At 38.1% G+C, this 12,152-nt stretch overlaps 1 protein-coding gene across 1 annotated transcript; it reads left to right on the top strand.

The window, feature by feature from the left end:
• The first annotated feature begins 11,151 nt into the window (after positions 1 to 11,151).
• Positions 11,152 to 11,746, top strand: LOC122032379 (putative glutaredoxin-C14). The gene has a single exon (XM_042591665.1). It carries the CDS (start codon positions 11,208 to 11,210, stop codon positions 11,520 to 11,522), a length of 315 nt encoding a protein of 104 aa, XP_042447599.1. The 5' UTR covers positions 11,152 to 11,207; the 3' UTR covers positions 11,523 to 11,746.
• The last annotated feature ends 406 nt before the right edge of the window (positions 11,747 to 12,152 follow it).

The following is a 12,152-nucleotide window of genomic DNA, read 5'->3' as shown; positions in this document are numbered from 1 at the left end:
CAAGAATAGAAATAAGAAGCTAGGTTTGTTCTCTTACTTCCTTGCGAAGGAGTCACCTCTCCTTTCGAAAAAGTACCCAAGATGTCCGTGAATGGGGTTACCCCTGTCACTAGGGCCCCTTGGGAGTACGATCTAAGGCATTCCGTCTACGAGGTTGGCAATTCCTACACAATCAATCAACCGACAAAGAAATAGAGGAATTGAAACAAAACAAGCGAGATCATCCAATGAATAAAAACATGATATGAGTTTTACATCAAACCAATCCACAATTACTCCCTCGTCCTAGAATAAAGACTCTACTCCATAGACACTAGAGAGGAACCTGAAGAAATAGAGAAACTAAACATACAATCCTCAAATAACGAAGAGAGAAGGAAGAAGTATGCTTATCTAATGACGATGAGTGATCTCCAGATCTAATCCTTTGCTTCTAGAGTTGAGGTGGTGATGGAAGGTCGCTGAATCGATGTCCTGGATGGTGTGGAATGGCATCAGTATGAAACTCCTCTTGACGGCTCACCTCCTGGCTCTCCCCCTTGAGAAAAGGGGTTAAAACCCCTTTTATAGACTAGGGCATGGCGCGGCGGCACAACCGTGCAAGGATGGCACGGTTGTGCCCTGACTGGGCTCTGGATGTGCTCCATGGCCGTGCCAATTGGCACGGCCGTGTGATCCTGGGGCTCGGTTCTGGGTGACACGGCTGTGTAGGGTCGCACGGTCGTGTGCTGCTTAGCCTCGGTCATGGGGTGCATAGCCGTGCAGGTTTGCATGGCCGTGTGATGCTCCGCCTCTGGTTTGGTCGCACGGCCGTGCAAGGGTTGCACGGCCGTGCATATCTTCCCTTCTATCTGGCCACACGGTCGTGCAAGGTTAGCACGACCGTGTTCTCTGGTTCACTCCGGTATGTCGACAAATGTTGTTTTCGCTCCGAAAGGTGTCCCTGTCAGCACAAAACCAAACAAAGAGCAGATATCCATACAAAAGAATATATACGATGAATATATGATAAAAGAGGTGATGATACAAAGAATACGTACGTATAAAGCAAGTGAATGTGCGTAAAACATGCATAAACCATCATAATATTTACGCACATCACTCGGCTGATTTGCTTCGCCCAACCTGCCTATCCAAACTTGTCTGCTCGGCCAGTCTGCTTCGCCCAACCTGCATGACTGCTCGGCCGGTCTGCTTCACCCGACCTATTTGCTCGACCGGTCTATCTTTCGCTAGACCTGTCTGTCCGCTCGACACCAGATCACCCGACCTACCTCTCATCAAGCCTGTCTGCCCGTTCGGTCAGCCTTTCTGCTCGGTCAGCCTTTCTAATCTGCTGCGCCTCTCGTGCTGCTTGGTCGATCAGCCCGATCTGTCAACACTGTGCACACTGCCTTCATCACTTGGCAGAAACCAGCCCCTGCTGGTAGCTTGAGATTATCAACTCAGGTCATCTCAGCTGTAAGTTAAATTTAATTTGAGTATTTAAATTCGGCTAATACCTTGTATATCTCCGGCAACAGATTGCTTGTGTCCAACATTAAAAACCTAAGTTCCCCTTTATATACTTAGGACTTAGGGTTAATTGATTAAACCCTAACTTAATTCTTCAATCAACTTTCTCTTAGTGGTTATTCTAATAGACTTTTTTTAGCCCATTATATCCATCCCCTTTAAACATGTAAAACAGAATCCGTTTAAATCCCAAAATTTTTTAAAAAATCTAATAAGGTTATTTGTCTAATAATTACACTTATTATTTAATTGTCAAATCTTACAGTATTGTGGCTACGGATATCAAGAGTAGTCAGAAGTTGGGATCAAAGAAAGTAGTTCTGTGAAGACTCTTCCACTTGGTGGGGCTCTTTCTTATGAGCGCCAGGTCAAGAAAGTTCATCCTTACGGGCTCAATGAAGAAGTGTCCGCCTAAGGATGTTCCCAAAATGAGTGCATGGTCGAAGTTATGTATGACCTCTTTCTAAGGATGTTCTAAAAGGGGATGTTCCTAAATGAGTACACAGATAAAGTCCTATGGTGACCATTCCAGGGATGTTCCCAAAGTAAGTACATACTTAAAGTCATATATGATATTTTTGAGGATTTTTCAAAAGAGGATATTCCCAAAGTGAGTGCACGATTAATGTCATGTGTGATTTTTTCAGGGATGTTCCTAAAGAAGATGTTATCAAAGTGAATGCACGACTCCAATTCTTTGAGATGGTTCTGTAACACCCATAGAGTACTTAGCAAGATTTTAGATATTTTTTTTATCATGGATAAAAATAGGCCTTATGTGTAAATTTGCAAAAATAATAAAAAAAAATAGAACAAAAAAGAAATGGCCAAGGTTTGAACCTTGGATCTCTTACTAGATGCATGTATGGGTTAACCAATAGACCAGGAGAAGTTATTGTTAGAGAGAGAAGTGACAATATAGTTAAGAGTAAGAAAAGAACTTCTCTCATTTAGAAGGAGAAGTTAGAGTAGCCTTCTTCCTCTCAAAAGAAAAGAGGATTCTTGCTTCCTCTTTTCATTAAGGAGAAGTAAAAGAAAGAAGAAGGAAAAGTGCATTTTCCCTTCCTCCTCTCATGATGAATAAAAGGGGAAATTAAAGAAGAAAATTCATTTTCTCCTCTTCCTCCTCCCTCCTTCCCTTCACCGTGACCAAGCCTCCTCCTCACCTCTCTTTGCCGAAACCCAAAAACAAAGGAGGACTCCTCTCTAGGAAGGCTCCACAAGCAAGATTCTCTCCTTAAGTAAATCAAACAAGGAAGTAAGTATTCCCTCACCTGTGGTACAAGTCGCTTACGATATTTTTCGAAAAGTTAGAACACTTAAAAAGATAAAAAGGAGAAGAACCCATGCTCATGGATCTTATTATGTTATGATATGAAATTAGTTAAAAATTTATGTTGGATATTGTTTAAGCTTAATCTTCTTCTTGATATGTTTCGGCCATGAATATTCTAGGGCTTTAAGAAGCTTAAAACTTAATTTAACATGCTCCTAGACTTCTTTATGATATGTTATGAAATTAGCTAGGTATTCATGTTTATATGTTGCTTAGAAATTTATTTCTTGTCTTATGAAGTTTCGGCCATGATGGAGTTTTAGGGTTTCATAAAGCTCAAAACCTAATTTAGTATGCTCATAGACTTCTTTATGATATGTTATGAAATTAGCTAGGTATTCATGTTTATATGTTGCTTAGAAGTTTATTTCTTGTTTGATGAAGTTTCGGCCATGATGAGGTTTTAGGGTTCATGAAGCTCAAAACCTAATTTAGTATGCTCATAGACTTCTTTATGATATGTTATGAAATTAGCTAGGTATTCATGTTTATATGTTGCTTAGAAGTTTATTTCTTGTTTGATGAAGTTTCGGCCATGATGAGGTTTTAGGGTTCATGAAGCTCAAAACCTAATTTAGTATGCTCATAGACTTCTTTATGATATGTTATGAAATTAGCTAGGTATTCATGTTTATATGTTGCTTAGAAGTTTATTTCTTATTTGATGAAGTTTCGGTCATGATGAGGTTTTAGGGTTCATGAAGCTCAAAACCTAATTTAGTATGCTCATAGACTTCTTTATGATATGTTATGAAATTAGCTAGGTATTCATGTTTATATGTTGCTTAGAAGTTTATTTCTTGTTTGATGAAGTTTTGGCCATGATGAGGTTTTAGGGTTCATGAAGCTCAAAACCTAATTTAGTATGCTCATAGACTTCTTTATGATATGTTATGAAATTGGCTAGGTATTCATGTTGTATGTTGCTTAGAGGTTATTTCCTTTTTATGAACTTTCGGCCATGACTATAATCTAGGGTTCAAGAAGTTTAAACTTAAACTTAGCAAGCTCATGGACTTCCCTTATGATATGATATGAAGGTAGCTTGGTATTTTTATGCTTATGTAGAACTTAGTTTTATGCTCTTAAAGGTTCAACCACAACTAAGTTAAAAGGCCTAGGAAGCTTAGAACCTACTACCTATGCTCATGATATTCTTTATAGTTTATGATATGAATTTGATTTAAGGTTTACATGCTTATATGTTGTTGTAACCTAAAACTAAGCATGGTGACTTTCGGCCACCATATGAAACTAGGGTTAGAGACCCAATTATGACTTTGCTAGGTGTCTCACATACTAGGATATGAATTAGGAGATGCTAGTAAATGTTTTCCATGTATGATTATGGTTGCCTATGATGATTTATATACTTAATTAAGGATGCTCATGAATTATGCATGATGATGACTCTTATGATATGTTTTATGCTTAAGTATGCATGCTTTATGACAAGACAAGTAACATGTCTATTTATGTATGTTTATGAATTATGCATGAAATGATTCTTATGATGACTATGTACCCAAGCATGTATGATTTCAAATATGTAGCATGCTCTTTTACGTAAGCTTATGAACCAAGCATGATAATAGTTTTATATGATGGCTATGTGCCCAAGAATGTATGTCTTATGATATGATAAGAAAATGGCAAAGAGTTGCTTCCCTTAAGTTGGGATTAAGAGCACTCTTCATGTTAAGACAAGAGCATGACATCTATGATGATATGATATGACAATTATGATGATATGATATGCATGACATGTATTTTACTTTGTATGGCTTTACCAAGGGTGGGCTCCTTAGTACGCCCCTAGACCGACGGACTATGAACGGGTCTAGTAAAAAGGGATGAGCTCCTTAGTACGCCCCTAGGCAGACGGACTATGAACGGGTCTAGATCCCTAGTAGGTTCGGGGCTAGCTACCCTGTCCTAGGGATTGCGCGCATTTATGTATGTATGTGGTACAAGCCGGGCCCTCATGATGATGATATTATGTTTAAGTATTAAAAGATATGTTTAAAGACATCTTGCATTTGACATGACATATGTTTTAAAAAGGATATTTTGCATAATGTACCCATTCATAATATGATATGTTTTTTATGAATCATATGACATGATGCTATGCCATACTCTTATGACTTATAGGACATAAGGTTATGAGATGTTTTTGTTTATGATTCATATGACATGATGATATGTTATGCTCCTTTTGATTTACATCACATGATCCCTTTATTTATGATATGTTAGAATCATGGTTCATAGTGATATGATATGATAAGGAACTAACTATGTTCACATTACATAATGTTAGATTATTATGTCTTCATTGATTATATGCTTATATGATTATGCTTTGAGATACGATTTTTGTGAGTAGGAAAGGATCTTACTGAGCCTGTGTGCTCATAGCTTACTTCCTTGTACCACAGATAAATGCAAGGGATGGATGACCTAAGGGAGCTGCAGGAGAGGTAAGGAGGTGTGTGTGGCAGTGGCTCGGCTAAGACAAATAAAGACCTGCTATGTTATTTTTGTTATGTTTGACATGAACCAATTGTATTTATGTTACATTCCAGTATAACTTCATGACATTTCCGCTGCTTTATGTTACTAGAAAGAAATTTTAAATATGCATGTATCCTGGAATAGTTAAGTAAGTAAGTAGCCCCGTCCCTTTTAGTAGCAGGGAGGGCGGGCGTTACAGGTTCCACTTAGTCATATTACTGCTGAGTACAAAACTATAAGACCGTCTAGTCATGTACCTAGTGGATGCTAAGTTACAATTATAAGACTATTTGGACATTAGTCATGTGGATAATGTATGCTTCCAGTTAGCCATTTGGCTCATTATGGATGTAGACAAATTCGGTTGCCTGGTACCATGGATGCTCACCATTCGACCACTCGTGAAACATCCCAAGTTTTTTTTTTTTTACCAATCTCTATCAACAACTACAATTTGAATGATCACATTGCAGAACCATAACGGAACTATCATAACCAATAGACAAGACTGTATCAACAAATGTGTATCGATAATGACAATAACCCCTCAACATTCCCCACCCGAATGACAAAGAAAATGAAAATCTCTCACGGTAGATCCCGTATGCACTGCACTCCCGGACAACGGACAGAACTATGCGTCCATCCCGCCTCCTCGACTACTCCGTCCATGGGCCTTCCAGCATATCTTGGAAGTCATCCTCACCTGTAATATAAATGTGGTGAGTCTACGACCCAGCAAATACAGGCCAATATGAGTATGAAGATATCCATAAGATAGTAGAAATAGCAACTAGAAGCCTTTTAAAGAAAACATAGCACAACCTAGTACGACAAAAGAAAGATATAACATGCAACAGTGTTCCTACATAGCTAATAAGGTGAATATGTCACATATCCGGTAACCACAATTAGAGCCAGTCAACAGTCCCATGAACCTAGAGGTACCTCGTAGAGAACATGCATCTAGTCATATAGCCGAAGCTAACCATATCAGTCAAGTTTGGATGGGCCCTCCCCGGAGCTCATCTCGGGTCACCCATCCCGTACTGCTACCACATATGCTCATATACATCCAATTAGCCACATAAGATTCATATAACCATAATAAATTCTAGTCATTCATTCCATAGCATATTCCAGTCATTCTTTCCATATTCGTTCCTATAACAGTAGCATTCTTCATTTATTCCTTAGGCATATCAATTCACAAGGACCCTTCCATATCCAAACATGCATAACTTAAGAATACATAATATAAATCATGCATATCATAATAGAGAACAGATCACAATATAAATCATACAAATCAAAATAGAGAACATGTCACAATATAAGTCATACATATCAGAACGAATAACATATCACAATATAAATCCTACATACAGAATAGAGAACAAATCACAATATAGATCATGCATTTCAAAACAGAGGACAGATCACAATATTGAAACTATCATGGAAATACTTGAATCCTGTTACACGAACCAATACCGCAAACCACATCAAAATCACAAGGAAAACTTCAACAATTAAACACAAATCAACTGTCAACTTGATCAAAAACACTTCGGTAGGAACTAAGAGCGCATACCCTCGTCAATCAACTTGAAACCACACAAAAATCACAATATTCACAAGAACAGAACATCGAACAGAATTCACACAACAACCTCAGCCATCTATGGAAATGGATCAACGACAAACTAATTTCACATGAATCCTGCAGCTATCCGAAGAGACCGACTACCCTCAAGTTGACATCACACAATTCACAATGATTCAGTAGAGCGAAGCAACATCGCGTTGAATCCGAACCAAAACCACAACTGTTCGGAGAGTAGAACAACAGCAAGTTGACCATGCAAAACAACAATGAATTGAATCCACAAACCTCAAAATCTGTCCAGCATTAAAAAAAAACAACAGGAAGAACGGAAAACAGTATTCCTCATGGTTTAAGCCACCAACTTCTATTTGAAACTTCCGGAAACACAAGGAGGGAGCAGATCATCCATGAAACTAGCCAAGACATCAAGATCTTGGACCCGAACCCAAACCGTTAAGAGAAATCGAGCAAAACCAAAGATACTACCTTAAGCTCGAACACCCAGCAGAAATAGAACGATATCGATTACAACCACAATCACCAAATCTGTAGCAATTCAATAAAACTAAACCTGGGATGAAACAACATCAAATCAAGTTCTTACAATCTGCAGAAATTCAGTGATACAAAACCAAATGTCAAACATCGTCGAATCGAATCCATTCTTTCACAGCCTTGTCCAGCGTTGCAGAACCAAACAGAATCGAAACATCTTCGTCCAGGGTTTAAACATCAACGAACTGCCCAAATCGTTAAAAAAAACCAACCGGAAAGAGTAATGCATCAACATACATAACCGAAACAAGGCATCACAGAGTTCACAACTCAGAGCACAAACACAACGAAAATCGCAGACTGAGCCCAGAACCTCACGGAAATCTCAAAACCGAATCAAAGACATCACATAATCAAACTAAATCTAGAACATCACAAGAACCTCAAATCGTGACCCATTCCACCAATCGACATCTTAGTCAAGCATTTAAATAAACATGTTTCACACAGAAAACTCAAAGCATCATCACGGAAGAAATCGAATCCAAACTCAATCACAGCCCATCGGACGTCAGAAAACCACGAGAAAATCACACCGAGGCAAACAAACTTCATCAAATTAGAAGGCACTGACAAAAATCCTGAAGCAGTGCGAAACAAACAGAAGTATCAATAAAACCATAAACTGATTCACAACTCTACAAGGGAGAATCCAATTGTAAACCATACCGCTGTTCCAATCACATAAATAGGCATTTCGTAACTTCCATGTTCCTACCCCATACCTTATAGATCTCGCACAACCATAAGGGTATGTACTTGCCTTTCTCTCCCTCGTACCACCGCTCGAAGCTCTCACCAAGGCTTTAGCGCCGTCGGAGAGGCCGTTTCCAGAAGTTCGTCCGCGTGTAGTGGCACCTGATCGAAGCTTAGGGCACGGTGGGAAGCACCATGCGGAGGTGATGTCGGCGACTTTGGGAAAAATCGTGAGGAATCGGGCGAGAGATGAATACCTAGATTTAATATTCCTATCCTTAAGTTAATTAAGCTAAATCAACTCCCAACCTAACCGAGTATCATATGCTTTCCCTCAAATTTAATAGTTATATCCCCTTAAAATATGTCATATAAATTCAATTAAAATTTGGAAAAATTTCTAAAATTCATAAAATATTTCATAAATTAATCCTTTAATTTGTGCTTGTGTGATCTTAGACAGTTTCATAAATAAATTTCTTAATTTCGCCCCTGGGTCCTTACAACTCGACCTTCCAAACATTCGATCTGCTCGGTATTTTGAGTCCTTTGTGAACTAAGGTGCTCAAATCTCTAAGTGCTTGGGTATTCTTTGATGAGAGACTTGGAATACATAAAAGTTATTAAAAAATAATAATAATAAAACAACGCATTATTGTTCGATGATTAATTTTTTTATGTTCGACTATAAGTTGATCCCATGATTTACCTTTCTTTATATAATTTGAGTATGGACCGTAAAAAACATTTAAGATGATTAGCGTACATGATTAATTTTCTCAAGTGTGCATATTCTGTCTTATCATACTAAAACCGTGACAGAGATTTATCTACTCCTTACTATTAAATCAAAGATACCTCTTGTTGATAAAAAGTGGTATCAAATGTGGATTGCAGCATCAAAGATTTGATGGGAACACATACATGAAGTAGATTTGCAGATGAAAACTGGTAGCTTGGTGTTCATCAACTCCTCTTATCTCCTCTTTTAAAGATACTAAATCAAAGGAAGAGAGAGACGGTGAGAGAGAGAGAAAAGATTGCAGTGGAATATGGGACATAGAGAGAGGCTCCAGGTTTTCTTCAATACCACCATATCCTCGGAATCATCTATCTGTCTATCTCCATGCACCTCTCACATCAAATGTTCTCTTTGACTGTGCTTTGATTGTATGTCAACAAGGCCGTACGCTCTGTAATATCATAATGCTTTTTCAATGAGCATGCATATTTTTGGTAAAGGCATGCATGCACGAATTGAAGCTTTTGCTTTTTATTAGGATTATCGATTTGATCTCTGATTCAATTTTGATAATATGGAATTCGACTAGACCAAACTCTGTATTTGTTTCTCTATCTAAAGAGTAAAGTATAAAGGAATGATGAATATAAATAAATATTACTTAATATATCCCTTAGTTGTTTAATTTACTTTAACGATTGAGATACATAGGTGGATAAATAATTTGTTTCTTCAACCTGTCAATCCTCAGCTTCCTTGGTCTGTTCAGGTCATCATGCCTAATTAGATCAACGAGCTTCACGACTGATCAAATCAATTAAACCTTCTGACATATCTAAATCAATCAATGCACCCAACTTGACTAATTCAATCAATCCATATATTGCTAGGCCAAACAAGCCTATTTAGTTCATTTGCACCAATTAGATCCACCCAACATGACTGGCTAATATGAACAACTTGTTTTGACTGACCCGATCAGCTTGCTTGGATATATAGACCACACTACTACTTGAGCCACGGACTTCTCAAGTTACTGAATCATTCACTTAGGCATATAATTAACTTGGTCGAATCATCCTCCTTGGTTGACCTATCCAATGTAACTAACCTAGCTAGTTGACTCATTCAGATTAACTAACCAACTGATCACTTGCATGGATCAACTTGTCTTACTAGTATGGGTCATTTGATCTACTTCACCTTTCTAGTAGGACAAACTCAATCGACTCGTCTAAAATATTCAACATGCTTGACTCGTCCAGCCATCCAAATCGTTTGACATTGTCAACCTATTCGGATTGTCTAGCTACTATGAACCATTTGGCCCTTCGATTGAATGAGATCAATGGCAGGGACGGGAGCCAGGAATTTCATATCGAGAGGGTGATCAATGGGTTTACTCGGCTCACTTAGCCCATCCAGACCATCCTCTAACTGAACCCTCTAGGATTATCTAGCTATATACTTGATGCTCTCGAACCACCTAGTTAGGTATATCGAGTGAGTTCAATGCTTGCCAGTATAGCTATAGTTAAAGAGTCACGGATTGATAATGTTTCGTAAGGTCTTAGAGGCGTGTATTATTTCAAAACGAATCACATGTAGCGATTTAATTTCATTCCGATTTGAAAGAAATCAAAATGCTTCTATCCTCTATAACATATATATTTGTCTTAATATAGAATAGAAAGGATATATATATATATATATATATATATATATATATATATATATATATATATATATATATATATATATATATATATATTCTCTCTATTATCCATTTATTGCTTTCCCCTCTAAATAATTAAACATGTTGCTAATTAAGTTGTTCTCAAACAAGTTTGACTTAAATACAAACACATACAATCTACTCCTTTTCTACAAGTTGCAGTGATGGATTCTTTGGAACAAAGTGGAAGAACCATATCCAAAATCTTATCAGTAAACCAGGCTAGCTGAAAGAAAGTACATGACATAAACTAATTAACGTCCATCTTCTTGCATGAGGTAGTACAAGTACCCACTTGCTCTGAAGCAAGATTCGACCTCCATCCAACCCCACTTGTCCATTTGGTGCAATGCCTTGACCAGAGTTTTCTTGATCAATTTCCCCATAAACAGTCACCAAATCCTCCCTTTCTCTGCCTATATAAACAACTGTCGAATGCAATGCATAGCTTCCCATGCACTAAGTAGTGCTGTGTGCCTGGTGATATTACTACAAGACGGTGATGGATAAGGTGATGAAATTGGCTTCGCAGCGAGCGGTGGTGATCTTTAGCTGCAGCTCCTGCTGCATGTGCTACACCGTGAAGAGCCTCTTCCACGACCTTGGCGTCCACACTTCTGTCCACGAGCTCGACGAGGACGCAGTGAGCGGGAAGGAGATGGAGAAGGCACTCATGAAGCTGCTAGGCCGGAAGCCACCGGTGCCAGCCGTGTTCATCGGCGGCAATCTCGTTGGCTCCACGGACAAGATAATGTCGCTGCACCTTGGCGGTGGACTTGTCCCGCTGCTGAAGGATGCTGGCGCACTGTGGCTGTAGTAAATCATTAATTATATGGCTCTGACTATTAACTATGCCTAAATATAAACATTAAGGGGCATTGATGGTTATTGAATAAGATTAAATAAGTGAGAGTGGTGCGCACGAGTTTGACATGGTCTTGTTTCCTTTTCCATTTTTATTTTATTTTTTCTCTCTTTTCTTTGTCTATTGTATGTCTTTTTGCAATGCCTACGGATATGAAAAAAAATATGAACTTAACGAATATCTTCACATGAAAAATTTGTGATTGTGTTTTCTTGAAAACTTGTAAGCATTGAGAAAAAAAAACTATTTCCATGATCTTACTACATAGAATCATATATACCTTATGCAGTTCAATGGAAGTGTTATTACTTTGTAAGAAGTTCAAAGGAAGTAGGAACCATCTTGCTTATAAACTACCTACCGATGTAGTATTCTATGGATGATGTTTTAGTAGACGTATGTGCTTAATTCTATGGATGAGATGACAAGGAGAATTGAGCTTGGTCTAAGCTTGTTAATTCAAGGAAGAAGAAGGCCAAGTAACTACAGCAAGGAATTTATGGAAAAAGAGAAGATTAAGAAGTAAATAGGATTTCTTTGTGTTGGACTTATTGTTGCTACAACACTCTTAACACAAACTTG

The sequence above is a fragment of the Zingiber officinale genome, chromosome 11A (genome assembly GCF_018446385.1).
Source record: "Zingiber officinale cultivar Zhangliang chromosome 11A, Zo_v1.1, whole genome shotgun sequence".
In the NCBI taxonomy this organism is placed as follows: Eukaryota; Viridiplantae; Streptophyta; class Magnoliopsida; order Zingiberales; family Zingiberaceae; genus Zingiber; species Zingiber officinale.
This window is presented reverse-complemented; position numbering and strand designations above follow the sequence as displayed.

Excerpts from the sequence above, each read along its gene's own strand:
- LOC122032379 (XM_042591665.1), top strand. The coding sequence starts at position 11,208 with ATGGATAAGGTGATGAAATTGGCTTCGCAGCGAGCGGTGGTGATCTTT.